General features: G+C 39.7%; 1 protein-coding gene across 1 annotated transcript in view; it reads left to right on the forward strand.

Moving 5' to 3' along the window:
- The window catches only part of ABCB5 (ATP binding cassette subfamily B member 5), a 155,065-nt gene extending 134,219 nt beyond the window's left edge, over positions 1 to 20,846 (forward strand). The window contains exons 24-28 of the mRNA XM_003252628.2: positions 1,820 to 1,976; positions 6,532 to 6,729; positions 8,899 to 9,105; positions 17,193 to 17,339; positions 19,266 to 20,846. Of these exons, the coding sequence (XP_003252676.1) occupies positions 1,820 to 1,976; positions 6,532 to 6,729; positions 8,899 to 9,105; positions 17,193 to 17,339; positions 19,266 to 19,463 (907 nt within the window). The 3' untranslated portion in view covers positions 19,464 to 20,846. The remainder of the gene's footprint in view (positions 1 to 1,819; positions 1,977 to 6,531; positions 6,730 to 8,898; positions 9,106 to 17,192; positions 17,340 to 19,265) is intronic.
- The last annotated feature ends 574 nt before the right edge of the window (positions 20,847 to 21,420 follow it).

A 21,420-nucleotide genomic window follows, 5' to 3' on the forward strand; every position in this document is an offset into this window, starting at 1 on the left:
CTCAAAAAAAAAAAAAAAAAAAAAAGATGAAGAAGAGTAGCGTCCCTGACTCAACCCCAGATAATCCATTACCTCAAAGTCCACACTTCCCCTCCAGGGTCTTCAACATAACCCTCATCAGCATCAGCCCCCATCCCACTTATGTTTCTCTCAGCACTCCTCATTAAAGATGGTATCAGGGCTTTTGCTTGTACTCTCCCTTCTCTAACTGAACCCTTTCTTCCTGCTCCGTTCTCCATCCTTTGGGTCATTTACCTCCCACAAACACAAGTTCTGAGTTGAAGGCCCTTCTCCCTTTCTCATTAATATTTCCATTTTCAGAGGGATCTAACAAGGACGTCTGCCTCTAGACATTTATGTCTAATGCTTACCATTACTTTTATAGTGGGAATGTTAGGACAGGTAGAGATTTTAGCATACCTCAAATCATGGGAAGAAGTTATTTTCTCAGTTGTTGATTCACAGAAGGCTCTATCCCTGTGGGACTAGAAACCAGGTCTCCATAATCCAATTATCTTCCCAGCTCACCTGCTGATTCTTGAATCAGACTGAGGCTTAAGTCTGACTCAGTCTGATTTTTCCTTGCATTAAAAACACATTTAAAAAAAAAAAAACCTTCTGATTGGGTTACCTAAACTCAGTAACCATTTCTGATGTTTATAGCTGGGTATCAAATAATTCAAGTGGCATTTTGAGCTTTAAACACTTTCTGTAAATATCAGTACTAAAAATGCCTTGACATCACAGAACTAAGTAACAATTATTTTAGTGTTATTTTTGTTTTTATATTTTATACTGTATTTGATCTTTGTAAAGCCAACAAGATTCAGGATCTGAGGTCTAGGTCACTGAAGAGATTGCATCAGCATCAACATCTACCCTTTGGTAGGCCCCATTGAAGGGGAAATTCACAAAGAGCCTGGACGTGTTTACTTTGCTGTTATCCAGCACTGCAAACAAGCAACAGGGTTCTGTGATGACCTTTTACTGCCTAATGTTTAAATATTGCCAGCGACACTGGCCCAGTTTTAGCCTGATTGTGCCGTTAGCTTTGTTACTAAGATGCATTGTTTTGCCTTCTAGTACAGTACTTTCATATTGAAAATGAGAGGAAAATATTTAACCATGGTCAGGTCCTCTGCCACAATCGAGTAAATATTCTGTGTGCTTCCAAACATCATCTGCATACTTACCATTTTATAATTAACATGTTTTGAAACTCAGATCATAATCGATAACAAACCTAAAAGATCAAGGTTCTTCTTTCAGTCTTTTTAGTCAGATTTTGCTTTGGGAACCTGAGGAAAATATGATCCCCATGATTTGCTCTCTAAATCATGTAGCATATCAGACAGATAACCAGTCATTTAGCTTCAGTTATCTGTCCTAACTATATTATATGCAAAACAAACAAATAAAAAATCATATCTACTGTGTAAATTCAGATCTCACTACTGGAGATTCATTCTTCCTATTGTCAGTTGAATTCTCTGTCAAATCTCCAAGCAAGCAAGCCTCATATCAAGATGGCTAAGAAGTTTTATATTCACTAGTTGGGACCTTTGATCTGTGGCTCTAATTGGAAGAGACATTTTTAAGATTACCTAAACTCCAAAGGTCATTTTGGTGTACAGAGCAAGGAATGATTACTACATGGTAGAAATTTTTTAAAGAGATAACTTGTTGGTGTTCAGCATTAGGGGTGCCGTCTACATCAAAAGATTCTATTCCTGTGCCTGCTTTTTTCTTTACTTTTAGAGTTCTACTGCTTTACAATGGATCGATGGACCTAAGATTCAAATGCTTTATCTTTTGATAGAGTTTTTACTGCAATTGCATATGGAGCTATGGCCATCGGAGAAACACTCGTTTTGGCTCCTGAATATTCCAAAGCCAAATCGGGGGCTGCACATCTGTTTGCCTTGTTGGAAAAGAAACCAAATATAGACAGCCGCAGTCAAGAAGGGAAAAAGCCAGTAAGCACAACTGTGATCTTAAATGTCCAAATAAAGATGGCAACAGTAGGAACCGAGGGCCACTAAAGATGGGAGGGAGAGAGGGGGCAAGGGCTGAAAAACTAACTATTGGGTGCTATACTCAGTACCTGCGTGACAAGATCATTCATACCCCAAACCTCAGCATTATGCGATATACCCAGATAATAAACCTGCACATGTACCACTGGATCTAAAATAAAAGTTGAAAAAATAAAATGTAATATAAATGAAAAAATAAAAATAAAAAATAAATGTCCACTTATTAAATGAAGGCTTTCTTTGGAAAACTCTGCAAAAGATAATGTCATAGTAACATAAAGAGTTAAAAGTTTGTATAAAATAATTTTATGGCTGCAAATGGGGAAAAGGGGTCTTGTCTTAATCAAATTTTTACCTCTACTACTAAAATTTATATTTCATATTTTAAAATATATGCTTTTAATTTATATGCCTGATGCTATGAGAATGTTCTTGAAAAAAAAGGTTGATTCTTATACTGAATTCCATTTAGAAACAAAAGTTTTGATCTTGCATGAGATTCGTATTAAGGTTTGTTTTCTTTTTCTCTGATAATATATGCAAAGTAAATAATATTCTGCTGCTTCAGACACTATTTTTCATGGGAAATATATTTACCAACATAAAGGGGGAAGAAAAGGAAAGTATACCTATTAAATTGATGCACACAAACAAATTTAGCCTCAAACTCTAAAAGACTGTGAATATTAAAAGAGAAATAATAGGTAGGGTGTATAATTTCAAAATAAATCTCTCAATAATAGTCTTATACAGCCTGGCGCGGTGGCTCACGCCTGTAATCCCAGCACTTTGGGAGGCCGAGGCGGGCGGATCACGAGGTCAGGAGATCGAGACCATCCTGGCTAACATGGTGAAACCCCGTCTCTACTAAAAATAAAAAAATAAAAAAAATCAGCCGTGTGTGGTGGCACGCGCCTGTAGTTCCAGCTACTGGGGCAGGCAAGACAGGAGAATCGTTTGAACCCGGGAGGCGGAGGTTGCAGTGAGCCGAGATCGCGCCATTGCACTCCAGCTTGGGGGACAGAGCAAGACTTGGTCTCAAAAATAAATAAATAAATAAAAAATAAATAATAGTCTTATACATTAAATATATATTCAATTTTAGGACCTTTCTGGACATTTTAATTTTTAAAATAAAAATAGTCCATTAGGTATATACTTAAATGTTTTAATTTATAATTATTTCCCTCTAGAATTTTCATAGTAGATTTATATGTATGACAGCTTAAAATAATACAGCATTACTAGAGCTACACAATGATTAAGAAGAATGCCTGTTAGTGACAGAAATAAGACTATCTGGAAATTCTCAAAATAGAATGCTTCAGAGATACATCACAGTCAAAATAAGATTTTGTTCTGGTATTTTGGAAAGTAAAGGATGTAAGAAGCTATTTTTTTAATTTTAAGATTTATGTATATAACAATATTGCTACTCTTATTTCTTTCTGCAGATTATAATAGAGGAATTGAGTATCTCACTGATCTATGTCCTTACAGAACCATAGGCATGGCATAGACTATCGAAGTATTTCTTATAAAGGCTATAAAATTAATGAATTTAATCTTTATTTTATTTAGTATGTAAATGTTTCTGAATATCACTCTACGCTTTTAAAAATCAAAATCTGGGCAGGGCGTGGTGGCTTACACCTGTAATCCCAGGACTTTGGGAGGCTGAGGCAGGTGGATCACCTAAGGTCAGGAGTTCAAGTTCAGCCTGGTTAACATGGCAAAACCCCATCTCTATTAAAAATACAAAAATTAGGGTGTGGTGGCAAGTGCCTATAGTCCCAGCTACTTGGAAGGCTGAGGCAGGAGAATCGCTTGAACCTGGGAGGCGGAGATTGCAGTCAGCCGAGATCACACCACTGTACTCCAGCCTGGGTGACAGAGCGAGACTCCATCTCAAAAAAAAAAAAAAATTAAAATCTGGTCAAACAAAATTGGCAAGTATTGAAATCGAAGCTGGGTGATAGGAATGTGGGCCATTTATTATATTTTTCTCTCTATTTTTATATGTTTGGAGTTTTTCATATTAAATAGAATTAAAAATAGTAAGAATAAATTTTTAAATTTTAAACGTATTAAATTTAGAAGTTTTCTAAATAATAACTCTATGAGTTATTATACAAAATACATACAAGAGCATACACAAAAATAATTGAATTCTTCAAGTTTCTGCAGTATTCTGGTTTTTTAAGACCTTTTTTATACAAATGCAGAGAGGGAAGAACACCAAAAAAAATTTAAAAAATAAAACAAAAAGAAACTTTTTATACAAATAATATTCATAGGTTGTAGGGGGCAAATGGAAAATACTGACTATGCTAAAATAAACTACTACTACACTACTTTTAAATTTTGGCAAATATCCTTCCAGATTTTTTTTCTATTTCTAGATCTCTTAACCACATCTTAACATCGAATTCTTTTAACAAGAAAATAATATCATCAAATTTTTTTTGTTCACTCCTCACCCCTACCTGCCCTTGCTTCTTACCTATAATATGATGGGCTCAGGATGGGTCGAACATGACTAGTAAACCTGACTGTAAGGATGTGTTTTAAAATCCAGCCATCACTACCACCACACACACAGGCACACACACACACAAATCTACTACTCCTTAGTTGTTTACTCTCACAACAAAAATTAATAAGACTTAAAATGCAATTGAGATGAACACAAAGATCAAAAGAACTTAAAATCTTATGAATCAAATATATAAAGGGAAAGTTAATCATTTAGTGATAGTTCTGGAAAGTCTTTTTTAAACATCCTGGTGTAGATGAGTATTGGTTTAGAAATCATTAACCAGTAAAGAGATTGATGCATAGAGAGAAAACTAAACGTTTAGGCAACTGTCACTGCCAAATAATGGCTAATTGAAAATAAAGATAGGGCAGGGCGTGATGGCTCATGCCTGTAATCCCAGCATTTTGGGAGGCCGAGGTGGGTGGATTGCTTGAGTCCAGGAGTTTGGAACCAGCCTGGGCAACATAGTGAAACCCCATCTCTACTAAAAATACAAAAATACTAAAAATACAAAAAATAAAAGGCCGGGCACGGTGGCTCATGCTTGTAATCTCAGCACTTTGGGAGGCCGAGGCGGGCGGATCACGAGGTCAGGAGATCGAGACCACGGTGAAACCCCGTCTCTACTAAAAATACAAAAAAATTAGCCGGGCGTGGTGGCGGGCGCCTGTAGTCCCAGCTACTCAGAGAGGCTGAGGCAGGAGAATGGCGTGAATCCGGGAGGCGAGATTGCGCCACTGCACTCCAGCCTGGGTGACAGAGCGAGACTCCGTCTCAAAAAAAAAAAAAAAAAAAATTGCCTGGGTGTGGTGGCACACGCTGGTGGTCCCAGCTACTCAGGAGGCTGAGGTGGGAGGATGGCTTGAGCCTGGGAAGTGGAGGTTGCAGTGAGCTGAGACTGCGTCACTGCCTTCCAGCCTGGGTGACAGAGCTAGACCCTGTCTCAAATAAAATAAAGTAAAATAAAATAAAATAAAATAAGAAAGATAAATCAGTTCGTGTCCTTTGTAGGGACATGGATGAAACTGGAAATCATCATTCTCAGTAAACTATAGCAAGGACAAAAAACCAAACATTGCATGTTCTCACTCATAGGTGGGAACTGAACAATGAGAACACATGGACACACGAAGGGGAACATCACACTCCGGGGACTGTTGTGGGGTGGGGGGAGGGGGGAGGGACAGCATTAGGAGATATACCTAATGCTAAATGACGAGTTAATGGGTGCAGCACACCAACATGGCACATGTATACATATGTAACAAACCTGCACATTGTGCACATGTACCCTAAAACTTAAAGCATAATAATAATAAAATAAAAAAAAAGATAAATCAGAATTCAAAACATACTGTACCTTCACTATAAAACATGGCCCAGTTTACAAAAATAACCCTTATACATATAGTTTATGAGAACCCCAGCTCTTCTGAATTAAGCAATAAAGGTTTGTAAAGCACAAACCAAATTAAAAAGAAAAATGTATTACTCAGATAAGCTGGTCAAACAACTAACTGTGGAATGGAACTGTCTGTGCAGCAAAGCTGAAGGAAGCAAGTGGTTTTTAGAAACTCAGTGAAGTCAGTAGTGAAGATAACAAGAAACACAGACACAAAAAAATCTAAGCAAAAGTGACAGAAACCCACTTGCAGTCAACAGCTCTACAGAGATGCATACATGTTTAAAATTAAAAGGGCTAGAGGCCGGGCGCGGTGGCTCACGCTTGTAATCCCAGCACTTTGGGAGGCCGAGGCGGGTGGATCACAAGGTCAGGAGATTGGGACCACGGTGAAACCCCGTCTCTACTAAAAATACCAAAAAAAAAAAAAAAAAAAAAAATTAAAAGGGCTATGGAAACATGCACAATTTTCAAAAGGAACTTAGCCAGTATGCTACAGTGTGTTACAACCTTCCCAAGTCACTCTTCTCAACTCTGTCAACTTCCTTTCACAGGACACATGTGAAGGGAATTTAGAGTTTCGAGAAGTCTCTTTCTTCTATCCATGTCGCCCAGATGTTTTCATCCTCCGCGGCTTATCCCTCAGTATTGAGCGAGGAAAGACAGTAGCATTTGTGGGGAGCAGCGGCTGTGGGAAAAGCACTTCTCTTCAACTTCTGCAGAGATTTTATGACCCCGTGCAAGGACAAGTGGTAAGACTGAATTGAAACACACCTAATCTGGGGGTTAGCAGTCCTATTCTTAAACATTCACTAGGGCTTAAGCATCCCCACTGGTTTGGGTGGGGCAAACAATACAGAAGTTAAAAAGAAAAAAAAATCTCTGTGTCAACCCTTAACTAAGAGGACAAGCAAACCATCACAAAAATGATGGTTAGGACTTTGAAGTGAAGCACAAAGGTCCAAAGATTCTTCAACCATTCTGGCAGCAGAAATGTTGATCTTAGCCATGGAATTACTTTAGAACGTGGGTGCTGGAGGTCTGGTCTAATGTTCACATTGTGGCTCCATATTCTGTTCTGGTTTAAGACAGAGAGAACACTGTCCTCCACCTCCTTAGTTCAGGCTTCTGCTTTCCCACCACTCATCCCCACCTCCCAACTGTCAAAACCTTATGCATGGTTAAGGCTTATTGGAATCAGCTCCATGAAGTCATGCCTCGAATATCTAAAATAATGTAATCTCTCCATCCTTCGAACCTAAGGATTGTTTTTCTTACCTGGCACTTGTCTTACTATACCTTATATTGTGGTTTTTCCATTACCTTGTCCTCCCCCCACCACACACCACCACATCAGCACACCCACACAGAGCTTCCTGTCCTGCCTCCTGCCCCTACAAAAAAGTTCCTAAAACTCAGACTGCCACGTTAGTCCTCATTCTCCTGCAACGTACTGTCTTTTCGCCCTACGGATTCTCAATGAGTGCTTGCAAAACAGAGTTTAGGGACTTAAGGGAGTCTTAAAGGGCTCCCTTGAACTAGCAGACACTCATCTATTCGCACATAGTATATAGCACACTCCCTCTTCTAAACCTTCCACAGTTAGAATATACCAGAGTCTATGCCATCAATCAGGTCCTTCATACCCTGGCCCCTGCCTCCCACTCCAAGCTCCTCTCATATCACTCCCCACGTCATCATGCACTGTGCTTTTTCTGTTTTTTGGGGGGCTTTTGTGCATTTTTTGTTTTGTTTTGTTTTTTTGAGACAGAGTCTCGCTGTGTGGCCCAGGCTGGAGTACAGTGGCACGATCTCGGCTCACTGCAAACCCCGCCTCTAGGGTTCATGCGATTCTCATGCCTCAGCTTCCCAAGTAGCAGCTGAGATTACAGGGGTGCACCACCATGTCCAGTTAATTTTTGTATTTTTTGTAGAAACGGGGTTTCACCATATTAACCAGGGTGGTCTTGAACTCCTGGCCTCAAGTGATCTGCCCACCTCAGCCTCCCAAAGTCTCCTCATGTTCTTTAAACATACCTATGAACCTTTATTTTGCTATTGCCCTGCCCAGAATGTCCCCTTTGCAGGCTCCTTCTCACTGTTCATGTCTTAGTCTGAACGTCCTTTCCTTAAGGCCTTCTTGTACAACCCCCTTCTCATGCCTCTCCATACCCTCCCCACTGCCTCAGTCGCTCTACCCTGTTACCCTGTCTTCAGGGTACTTTCCTCTCCTGAGTTTATTGAGTTATTTGTTCACGTGTTTATTGCATGCCTCTCTGCTAAAATATAAGCTACATCCATGGGGGGAGGGGGGAGGGATAGCATTAGGAGATATACCTAATGTAAATGATGAGTTAATGGGTGCAGCACACCAACATGGCACATGTATACATATGTAACAAACCTGCACGTTGTGCACATGTACCCTAGAACTTAAAGTATAATAATAATAAAATTAAAAAAAAAATATATATATATATATATAAGCTACAAAAGGGAAAGAGCTTTCTCTTATTGACCACTATTTCCCTGGTACTGAAGAGTCCCCCTCACATAGTGAGCATGCTCATCAAATATGAGATGGTGTTGTTAGAGTGTTGTTATCTATCTATGTGAATAAATATGGCTGTGTGCAAGATGACACAGCTTTACACGTGGAGTACTCTATCATCTCCACCTACTTTTCACTGGGCTTTCAGAAAGTCAGGTCCTGTTACAGTGGAGGGGGCAGTAGTGAGTTACATGCCGTTTGCTTCTATACAACATATGATTTATGAGCCTTCCTTGGGTAACCTTATCCTTTGAAATAGCTTGAATTCCTATCCTTCTTGTTATGATTTGTGTGTGTTTGAATACAGTGAACTGTAACATGATACAGTTGTGTGATCTTAACACACCATTCTCCAATCTGCTTTTGGCAGCTGTTTGATGGTGTGGATGCAAAAGAATTGAATGTACAGTGGCTCCGTTCCCAAATAGCAATTGTTTCTCAAGAGCCTGTGCTCTTCAACTGCAGCATCGCTGAAAACATCGCCTATGGTGACAACAGCCGCGTGGTGCCATTAGATGAGATCAAAGAAGCAGCAAATGCAGCAAATATCCATTCTTTTATTGAAGGTCTCCCCGAGGTAAGAAAATTTCTGAAATCTTGAATTACAAAGCTGCCAAGTAAGTCTAAGTAGCTACTGGGCCTATGCAGTTGTTTTTATGTATTCCTTGGATCATACAATTTATTTATTGCCAGAATCTAAAGTTAGATGTAAAACATGAAGTCAGATGTGAAAAACCAAGTTTGAGATTTTCGTGTGACTATTTTCCTAAGACCAAAATTTATTAATATTCACTGGATTAACTTTCACATTTTGTTATTTGCCTTCCATCCGTCTACGCTGTGACTGGTCCACACTATGACCTCCCCCCCAACTGCGGTAGCCTCTTCATCTGCCTTCCAGTCTTGCTCCTTTATCATTTTTCTTCCTCACAGCAATCAGAGGGATCTTTTAAAAACAAATTAGATCCCATCCCTCCCCTGCTTACAACTGCCTCATGGCTCCCTGTGCACTTAGAATAAAGCCCAGACACCCCATGGGGAGGGGCTGCTGAAGCCTCTGTAATCTGGCCCCACTGTTTTCCCAGCAACAACCTCACCACAGAGTCACTTTGCTGCAGCTGAGCTGGCCTCTCCTGTCTCATGAACACGCCAACTTGCTCCCGACCTTAGGACATTTGCATTTGCTGTTTCTCCAGCCTAGACCTCCCTTAGGTTGGCTTTTGGCATAGTAGCCGACTTAACTTTCTTTTTTTTTTGACAGAGTTTCACTCTTGTTGCCCAGGCTAGAGTTCCATGGTGCGATCTCGGCTCACTCAGCTCCACCTCCCGTGTTCAAGCAATTCTCCTGCCTCAGCCTCCCAGGTAGCTGGGATTACAGGCATGTGCCACCACGCCCGGCTAATTTTTTGTATTTTTAGTAGAGAAAGGGTTTCTCCATGTTGGACAGGCTGGTCTCGAACTCCCGACCTCAGGTGATCCACCGCCTTGGCCTCCCAAAGTGCTGGGATTACAGGCGTGAGCCATCATGCCCGGCAAGTAGCACCTTAACTTTCAAGCCCTTTCAAATGTTACCTTTGCAGAGGCTTTCCCTAAACATCCTATTTTTAAAAGTCCCCACCAGTCCTATCCCCTATCACTTTGTCTTCAGGGCATGTATCACAGTCTGAAAATTACCCTGAGCACTTAGTTGTTTGTTTAGTGTTTCCCTTCCCCACTAGAGTGTAAGATCCTTGCCTGCCATTTTTATCACCTTGATGTCTGTATTAGCTGGGACAATTGGCACAAAATCTCAGAAAAGTCAAAAATCTTGGCTAACTGTAGAGAAGCCTTTGGTAGTGCAAGTATTGATACAAATCCAAAAACAGTGCACAGAGAGGGATAATTGTAACTTTAAGTGTTTATAATACCTGAGTGTTTGCAACACACATACGCACACACACATAAAATAAATAAAATGAAATAAAAGTAGAGATATTTTCATGTAGGGGCAAATTCGTACATGTGATTTTTATAAACTAAGTTTCTATCTCACTTTAAAGGGAGATAGTTAAGTTTAACAACCAATATATCAAACAACTAATAATCTAGAGCCCTATTCTTTGGTGAAGGCCAATAGTCATCATACTCTCTAACTTTTACACTCCTTCCCTCACCAGCTCTTCTCCATACTACATAGTGCCTACATGTAGAAACAGGATTTCCCTCACTCTGGTAAGGGTTTGCAGTAACAAAGGTATAGGAAGGATTCACATATTTTTATAAATATAGTGACACTGTGAATGTCTTTTAATGGCAACTTCCTTTTTAACCATGACACTCACTGCATTGTTAATTTGTGGTCAGATTGTTACCTGCATAATCTCAGTAGTTTGTTTTATGTATTGTGAAATGCTGCCCAATTGATATTTGTACCATTTAACTTTTATTCTTTTTCCTTCGAGACAAGGTCTCACTCTGGCACCCAGGCTGGAGTGCAGTGGTGTGTTCTTGGTTCACTGCAGCCTCGACCTCCCAGGCTCACTTGAGTCTCCTGAATGGGTGGGATCACAGGCACATGCCACCATGCCTGGCTAATTTTTGTATTTTTTGTAGAGATGGGGTTTCATCATGTTGCTTAGGCTGGACTCAAGCTCCTGGGCTCAAGCAATTTCACCCACCTCGGCCTCCCAAAGTTCTGGAATTACAGGCATAAGCCACCACACCTGGCCTAACTTTTATTCTTAAATTGTTTATTATCTTCTATTCTTTTTATTGTACCAGTTCTCACATTTACTCAAAACTATATGCTGCAAAAATCCATTGTGCTAACTTTTTACAACAGACTTTGAAAACTAAGATGTTATTTCCTTTAACATTTTTTCTAAAAGAGTAGCTTATTTTTCAGTGTTTTAAATTTTAACTTTAATTTACCTTCATGTCATTGTTCCCCCAAAAACATGTAGAACCATAAGGAAACCTGATACCAAAATAAAATCGTTTAAAAAAATCAAATCAGATAATTCCTAGAAAAGCTGCATATTACTAAATGCCTTCGGTTAGTACCCTGGGTAGAATAAGGCTGCCCTCTTATGCTCAGTTGGCTGGGAAAAAGGAAGAGAGGAAACCAGCCACCCATTACCCAGTCCTTCTGGGAACCAAGAACTGAGCCAAATTTTCACCATAGTACAGCAAGGATGCTGTAACTACCACATTTTACAGAAAAAGAAGTTCAATAACTTTCTTAAAGTTGTATGGAAACTCAGCATTTGAACCTGGATTCTTTGTGCTATCCTGAAGGGACGGAAAGGGTTCGTAACCATGGTGGTCCTAGGGTTTCAGAGATGGGAACAAAGGTGCCCTTTCTCCTCCCTTCAGAAGGGCAGTCCAAAGCAACCACTGCAACTGTGGATAATGGCACTGGTATACTCAGAGTGACACTTAGAAACATGTTACAGCTCACACCTAGGTTTTTAGGGAAGAAAAGTGAACATGAATCTTGTAATTTGTTGTACTTCCTTCAGATAGAATTAATTTTTTAGACTGGGTGTGGTGGCTCACACCTGTAATCTCAGCACTTTGGGAGGCCAAGGAGGGTGGATTACCTATGGTCAGGAGTTCAAGACCAGCCTGGCCAACATGGTGAAACCCTGTCTTTACTAATAATACAAAAATTAGCTGGGCATGGTGGCACATGCCTGTATTCCCAGCTACTTGGGAGGCTGAAGCAGGAGAATCACTTGAACCCGGGAGGTGGAGGTTGCAGTGAGCCAAGGTCATGCCATTGCACTCCAGCCTGGGCAACAAGAGTGAGACTTCATCTCAAAAAAAAAAAAAAAAAAAAAAAAGAGAATTAATTTTCTTGAGCAAATAAATGGAGCCCAGCACTCCCTCCAAATACATGGCCACAGTGGCAGTGTGAAAATGGTGAAGCAAAAGTCTGAAAGAGTTCAGCTCTTCCAGTAACATGCAGTAAGCATAAAATATATACCCATATGTAAAACAGGCATAGGAAGAAAGTCAGCTTCACATAAGACACATTAATGTATTATTCATTTTAATTCTCTCCAAGAATTATTTAGCAAATTGAATTGTGTCACACTTTGCTTTCTGAGGATTTCTTTCACTTTTACTACAAACTTTGTGGATTGACCATTCTGCCATGTCCTGCTCCCTCAAAATTTACATTCCCTGTCTTCTTTCCTTTCTTTCTCTCTCCCTTTCTTTCTCTCTCCGTTTCTTTCTCTTTCTTGCTTGCTTGCTTTTCTTGTCTTTCTTTTCTTCCTTTCTCTCTTTCTTTCTTTTCCTCCCTCCCTTCCTTCCTCCTTCCCTCTCTCTCTCTCTCCCTCTCTCTCTCTCTCCTTCCTTCCCTCTCTCCTTCCTTCCTTCCTTCCTTCCCCTCCCTCCCTCCCTCTCTCTCTCTCTCTTTCTTTCTTTCTTTCTTTTCTTTCTTCACAGGGTCTTGCTCTGTCGCCTAGGCTGAAATACAGCGGCAGGATCTCAGCTCACTGCAGCCTTGACCTCCTGGGCTCAAGTGTTCCTCCCACCTCACCCTCCCCAGGAGCTGCGACCATAGGTGCCTGCCACCTATGCCTGCCTAATTTTTTTTTTTTTTTTGCAAAGATGGGGTTTCACCATGTTGCCCAGGCTAGTCTCAAACTCCCGACTTCAAGTGATCCACCCGCCTTGGCCTCCCAAAGACACTGCGTCCAGCCCCATGTCTTCATTCTTCTATCCCAACATCCATGCATTTAGTCACTCAACACACAGCTACTGAGCATTTCTTTGCAAACCACTGGGCTTTTATTTAGGGAAGATAGGACAAATAAAGTATAGTCCTACTTTTAGGAATATGAAGCCCAATAGTTAAGATGAACACAGATCAACACATACAAATAATTATAGTGCACAGAAGGTAAACAAACTTCTATCTGAGCCTAGAGGGGAGTAGAATCACTTCTGGCTGGGGGTTCAGAGGAGACCTTTGGAGAATTAAGAGGTGATCTGAGTATTGATCAAGTAGAATTTCAGTAGTCAAGGCTTTAAAAGGGCATTCTCTATAATGAGGCAATGGGCATAGCCTGAGCAAAAACATGGAGACAGAAACTATGGCAATGTTTTCATGGAACTGTAAGCCAATTGACAAAGAATAGAGTATATAAAGCTATGGTATTTGATAAGCATGTAAAGGTAAAAAGTGGGCACTTAAATCACAAGGAAAGAAATGTTTAACTTTGGTAGTTACTAAGGAGTCATTGAAGATTTTTAAATAGGGAACATGTTGGGAATTGGATATTGGAATTACTCATCTAGCAGCAATGTAAATGACGGTAGAGAGTGACAAAGACACAGGGAGCTTGAGAGATCAGTTCAGAGCTATTTCCAGGGATAGGTTTTGAAGGCCTACAATAACAATTACAAAGTGAACTAAAACAAGAAAATTGATTTAAAAGATATTTTAAAAGTGGAATCAACAGGACTTGGCTCAAGATTGTTTCTGGAAAGTCAGCAAGGAAATGTACAATACACTGAGCAGCCTCATGGAATAAAACACAGAGCAGTGATGAGAGTCCAAAGGCTTCCCCCTACACACACACACACACACACACACACTCATACATATACACACACGCCACACACAAATTGTGTATGTTTGATGAAAATTCATTTGGTGGCAAAACGATGTGAGGATATAATATAGTCCTTTATTTATATTTATCCCACTTAGAATAAATAATCAAATACTTCTGCACAAAATTCACATATTTGATTACCAGTTGCTTCCCCAGATCCTTCTGGGGGTGTTAAATAATATATTATCTATTAAATATAGATATTATATCGTATATATAGAATACATAGAATTTTTTCTTCTAAGGTTGAAAAAAATCAGAATTCTTAAATACATATAACTCCAAGGGTTTCGGTAAGGGAGTGTGGATCTGTGTAACAGCTCAAACCAGAAGAGTGCAGAACAAGGAGTCAATTTAGAACATGCTGAGTGTAATGTAATGCATCTACCAGGTATCTCATAGAAATATCCCACAGGCATTTGGAAATACGGGCCTGGGGCATAGGACAGAAGTGGAAGCAACGCTGCCTTGACCTCAAGGATCCTCTGAGACACACACCAGGTGTGGTTCTCTCTTAATCTTCACAATATCACCCAGTGGCAGCTCTCAGTCAAGCCACATCCTTAAGTAGGACTTTGACCAGTGGAACCACCCTGAAAATCCAACCCAGTGCCTGCAGGGATTCTCCAGAATGCAGTTGCTTTAGGATTAGACTCTGGTGTTCCCTCTAGGATGCAACTGACTTTTAGCTCCAGGTTCATATTAAGAAGCCATTACCCCTTGAGTTTCTCATAAAAGAGGTGATTTCAGGGCACTCACCATCCCAGTGATTGCGAGAAAATGGATTCAGATTTTCGGCTAAAGAGAAACTCTGTGGTTCTTTGTTAAAAAAACAAATAAAACCATCCTGGCTAACATGGCGAAACCCCGTCTCTACTAAAAATACTAAAAATTAGCCAGGTGTGGTGGCGGGCACCTGTAGTCCCAGGTACTCGGGAGGCTGAGGCAGAATGGCGTGAACCCGGGAGGTGGAGCTTGCAGTGAGCCGAGATCACGTCACTGCACTCCAGCCTGGGCTACAGAGCAAGACTCCATAAAAAATAAATAAATTAATTAATTAATAAGATTTAAAAAATTTAAAAACCTTCAGTTTAAATATACGCAAATGTTTTTAGGTGGCTATTGGGACAATGTGTATATCCACATTTGTAATCTGTTCTGCTTAACAGTGGGCAAAACATCTGAATTTAGTTTTCATCCAATATGTTCTTTAAACTTATACTCTCCTACAATCCAGAGAAGGCCAAAAACTGCAAAGTGAGTCCTAAAGTAGTTTTGTATGTTCTTCAGCTGCCCTAGAAGAATTCATGTACAATTTAAGCTAGGCTGGCAGAAAGGGCTACGAGCTCATTATCTTTCCCACCTCCCTTCCCAATTTTTAGTTTAAGATTGAATCCCCTCATTTAAATACAAACTTTGCAGTGTTTGAAAATGAATGGCAGACACAGTTTTATCTATGGTTCCAAATTTAACAAAATGCATTTTAGAAGGAAAGGGCCCAAGGCCTACTAGTAGTCCCAGATAAATGACAGAGAAAACAGCTAAAGTCTGTGTTCTTTGTAGAGCATTTCACTTCAGAGAAGTTATTTTTACTAGGCTTTAGTAATTCAGACACCTGTCGTTTGCTACAAAGCATGCACCTATGCATGTTAAATTGAAAAGTAAGCTTTGAGATGACGTAGACACATTTTGTTGTAAGGTTACACCACAGGTTCGTGACACTCACTCTGTCCAAAATGCACTTCCTGAAGGCAGTCAGATGTGGAGAGAAAGGCAATTCCATCAAGCTTCTCTAGGTTACCAACACAAAATGAACAACTAGGAATCACAAGCTGCATGTGAAATGCTGCTACAGGACTAATCTTTCCCTCTATACCCTTGGACCAGCTTTCTCAATGGAGCTGATCCATCTACACATTCTTGTCTAGGTACTAAGGGCTTATGTTTCTTACAAAAGTGCCAAGGGCCACTAGAAAGCAATGTGAAGCCTTGAAAGGAAGCAAAGTCAATAGGACAATCTAAAAAGCAGGCAAGAACCTGCTTAACCCAACTGTACTGACCAATTGTGATTCAGAGGACCATGATGGCTTCAAGATTTGTGTGAAATTTTATTTACCCTTCCATGAAGGGAAACACTGCAGAAATTGGGTTATTAGTAAGTAGGGGAACTATGAAAACACTGTGAAGTGCTAAATGTCACCATTACTACTTAGTGGCCTGAAAAGGTGAATAGACTGTTTCAAGATGCCAACCTGGCCAGGCGTGGTGGCTCACACCTATAATCCCAACACTTTAGGAGGCCGAGGCAGGTGGATCATGAGGTCAGGAGTTCAAGACCAGCCTGGCCAACATGGTGAAACCCCATCTCTACTAAAAATACAAAAATTAGCCAGGCGTGGTGGTGGGCACCTGTAATCCCAGCTACTTGGGAGGCTGAGGCAGAGAATCGCTTGAACCCGGGAGGTGGAGGTTGCAATGAGCCGAGATTGTGCCGCTGCACTCTAGACTGGGTAACAGAGCGAGACTCTGTCTCAAAAAAAACAAAAACAAAAACAAAAACGCCAACCTAACTTATTTCCAGGAAGATGCATGTACCACTGAGACTCCTATCGCAGCATCTGTAAGGATGTGTCCATAGAGGCTTAGCAAGAGTCAGTGAAGAAACCTCATAATTTCCTTGTTTTTACTACTGCGAATCATTTTAACCTGAAAATAGTAGGTAGTATAACTTAATGGAAAAGGATTTATGTGTACTATGAACTTGTTTCTTGCCAATAATTTTTTTCTTATGCTTTAATTTGAAAAATTTCTTTGTGGAAGCATAATGGCAGAGGTCTGCTGTCTGATCAGATCGGATATGTAAATGAGATGGTAGTGTTTACTGCGACTTTAGCATTTATTTGCAACAAAGCCCAAGAATAGATTTCAACATTTGTTGGGACACAAATTTTCAAGAGTAGCAAAATTTGAAATATTTAGATGGTTCTCGCCCACAGTTGCCATGCTAATTTAAATAACCAACACTTGCTTTCTTAATTGCATGCTCCTGTAATAGAAATACAACACACAAGTTGGACTGAAAGGAACACAGCTTTCTGGTGGCCAGAAACAAAGACTAGCTATTGCAAGGGCTCTTCTCCAAAAACCCAAAATTTTATTGTTGGATGAGGCCACTTCAGCCCTCGATAATGACAGTGAGAAGGTAATATCATTTTCTTTCATCTCAGAATATAATACCAAATATAAGCATCCAATAACATGGAAGAAACCAAGGAAAGTTTGGAAAAACAAAGGCCTGGAAAGAATTGTAGTTCTAAGGTCACCAGTTCCAATCAAGGCTTTGGACCTTTACAAAAAGGTCAGTAGGTGGTGGGGAGGTGGGAGACAGTTGAGACAGAGGGAATCTCATGTTCCAGAAAGGTTTTCTCATTCAAATTTGTCTCATTATCAAAAGTGGACCAATTTTCAAAATGTTTTTTCATTCAAGGAAAGAGACCAAGAAAAATAACTCTTCTATTTTATTATTATTCCAGTGATGCCAAACAAACTATTAAGGTAATTCATATGGGTAAAAGAGTAATCTACACTGCAGTGTCAGAGCCTGAGAGTTATTCTACCTTCTACAGACTCAGCCTAGTATGAGCAGGAAACAAGGAGGCAAAGGGACACATGAGAAAATACTTGCACAGCAAGCTTCTCCAGCTGTTTGATTTTGCTATGTCCTTATCCACTAGGAGTTTCTTGCACATGTAGGCACTTATTTAGTAAATGAACATTGGTTAAATGAATGATAATCATTAATATTTGTAGAGTATGCATTACATGCTATTATCTCAGTCTTCACAACAACATGACGAATGAGCTTCTTGGATTAGCATGACCATTTTACAGATTAGCACGCTAAGGCTTAGAAAGATTAAGTAACTTCTCTAAATTCTAATGGAGGGTATCTGACCTAAGAGCCAAGGCAGTTAATCCCCCCATGATTGCTACTTGCAGATGATTATTATCCTTGATTCTCAAAGCAACAATGTGTTATGAAAAATAAATGACAACTAACTTTTGGGATCAGACATATCTGGGCTGTAATCCTTACTTCATCAGTTACTAGCAGTATGACCTTGGTCTAACCTCAGTTCAGTTACCAGAAAAATAAAAATACTATCATTTTATGAGGTTATTGAAAGAATTTAAATTAGATATCCATCTTGGGAACATTTTATACATTCAACAAATATGGGTTTTCACCCTCCACTCCCACTTTCTCTATATAGCGTCAAAACCTCACTGTTGGCTGAAATACTATGTTAACAGGACAGTTCTACAGCTAAATCCTACCAAAAACAAAACAAAATCTATGAGAGAAAATTAGGTAAATAAATTAGACAATTCTACTTAGGTATACTACTTAGAAATACTACTTCCTGACTTTGAGTTTAGAACTACTCAAAGAAATAATAGTAGAAATTTGAGTAGTATTAGAACTACTCAAAGAAATTGTAGTAGAAATACTGCTATAATTCTACTTAGAAATACTACTTCCTGACTGTGAGTTTAGAACCACTAACATATAAACAACTATTTCATTTTTATTCATTCTCACAAGTGCTTTTCCACTGAAAGTGTTACATAATGTATCCGTAGTTAATCTTTCTTTTTTTGTTTTTTGAGACGGAGTTTCACTCTTGTCACCTAGGCTGGAGTGCAATGGCGCGATCTCAGCTCACGGCAACCTCCACCTCCCAGGTTCAAGCGATTCTCCTGCCTCAGCCTCCCAAATAGCTGGGATTACAGGTGCCTGCCACCACGCCCGGCTAATTTTGTATTTTTAGTAGAGATGGGATTTCTCCATGTTGATCAGGCTGGTCTCAAACTCCTGACCTCAGGTGATCTGCCTGCCTTGGCCTCCCAAAGTGCTGAGATTACAGGCATGAGCCACCGCGCCCGGCTGTAGTTAATCTTTCTAGATTTCTATTGAGTAGGGTGAATATTTTACAAGTAGGGCAATTCCTTTGGGGACAAGCAAATAAAGCAAAGAATGTTATTAGATTATCTTAATTGATTTGACTTAGGTAAGTTTACTAACATCTAACTCAAACTGGTGATCACAGGTCTTTCTCTCTTCCAGGTGGTTCAGCATGCCCTTGATAAAGCCAGGACGGGAAGGACATGCCTAGTGGTCACTCACAGACTCTCTGCAATTCAGAACGCAGATTTGATAGTGGTTCTGCACAATGGAAAGATAAAGGAACAAGGAACTCATCAAGAGCTCCTGAGAAATCAAGACATATATTTTAAGTTAGTAAATGCACAGTCAATGCAGTGATGCTGTTGAGGTAGCACATATTTTGATATTCATGTAATGCAAAGAAGGAGTACTTAGTAATTACTTGGCAAGCTTTGATCTCTTTTATTGCATATATCAATACCTAGAATCATGCTACTCAAGTACATACATGTTCTATTCACACACCATCTGACCTTCAGATTTTTAAAAGGAAGCAAAAATATGCTTATTTCATGTAAGTGAAATAATGCTTATATCCTTCACTTTATAAAAATATTCTAGCACATTTACTTGTAAAGCAGTTTTCTACAAAATGAATTTATTTCCCATCAACTTCTGCTATAAAATCAGAAATATGTTTCCAGGGGGAATATTATCCAGTTAACCATGTTGAAGGTTTTAGCAAAGAGAGTGTAAGATAGAGTGGGGCCTGTAGCTTTGCAGGGAGAGTGTCTTTAACTTGGAATTTTGTTTTGCAGCATATATTACAGTACTTTTGCTAGTCCCTTTTCTCCAGAACATAGGGACTTCTCTCAATAAGTATTCACTATTTCTCTAAATTTTATTCTATTTTTTTGTTGTGCAGGGAATAGAAAGGATTACGATGTAAAATTTCTGGGAGGATTAGGTAGCTATCTCCTACTTCACCAGTAAGTGAAGTGCCTCACATGAGCCATCCCAAAGATTCATTATTCCAAACTTTGGGTTTGGCAGTATAAGTCACAGGCCTGCCTGTTTATGAACTTACTTACTTAAAATTAGAGCTACTTTTGGGCCAGGTGCGGTGGCTCACGCCTGTAATCCCAGAACTTTGGGAGGCTGAGGAGGACGGATCACTTGAGGTCAGGAGTTCGAGACCAGCCTGGCCAACATGGTGAAACCCCATGTCTACTAAAAATACAAAAATTAGCCAATCTTGGTGGCAGGCACCTGTAATCCCAGCTACTTGGGAGGCTGAGGCAGGAGAATCATTTGAATCTAGGAGGCAGAGGTTGCAGTGAGCCGAGATCACACCACTGCATTCCAGCCTGGGCAACAGAGTGAGACTCCATCTCAAAAAATAATAAATAAGAGCTACTTTTATTGCGGGTGAAAATTTTTAAATGTCTTTCTCTATAATAAAATAATTTCCTTAAATTTTATATATGCTTTATCATATATAATGTGTAAATGATTTTAAAGTTCTGTGTAAATAACAATATTGGTAAAATGAGCTACATTTTCAACTTACTGAAATATGTAATGTCACCTGGTGATTTTATCTTTATTCTTCAGTGTGTTTTCTTCCATTCACACATTTAGCTAGCCTCTCTAAAGTGTACTCTACCAATAATTGAAATCTTATTAAACAAAATTAAAACCATTTATATATCATGCTGCTTTCTTTAAAATGCAAAATAAAAATAAGATTGGGGACCTGAGAATCAGATGCATTGTTTAGACGCATTGGCACTGACTGCCATGTGGTTATTTTGCTATGCATGGATATAGAGCTCTTGGTAGCTTCTCTTCCCAGGGTAGGGTAGACAAGAGGAAAAGAAAAATACAGTATGGACATGCTCAGAACCTCAGAGCAGGAGCACCACAGGCTCCAATTCTGTAATCCCTCCTAGAGGGGCAAATACAGTACCTGAAATGCCTGCTTACCCTTTGAACCTATCAACATCTGTCCCATACCTACAGATATCAGTAAAACACATTCCTTTCTAATGTATAACCCTGCTAGTTTTTATTTCCATTTTATTTCCAATGAGTTTAAAGAATGCTTCACAGGCAGAATTCTCATCAATAAAGCCACTGCCTGCACTGGACCAAGCAACCATGCTGAGAATTGGGGTCCCAAAGAGTTTGTAAGGATTTGTAAGGTTATCAGCTAATGAAGGCAGAAAGTAGGTAGAGATCAACTACTTTTTAGGGGTTGCCACAGTTTAAAGATTTTTCTTTCTTTTTTTTTTTTTATTCGGAGTTTCACTCCTGTTGCCCGGGCTGGAGTGCA

Source organism: Nomascus leucogenys, chromosome 11 (assembly GCF_006542625.1).
Source record: "Nomascus leucogenys isolate Asia chromosome 11, Asia_NLE_v1, whole genome shotgun sequence".
Classification (NCBI taxonomy): Eukaryota; Metazoa; Chordata; class Mammalia; order Primates; family Hylobatidae; genus Nomascus; species Nomascus leucogenys.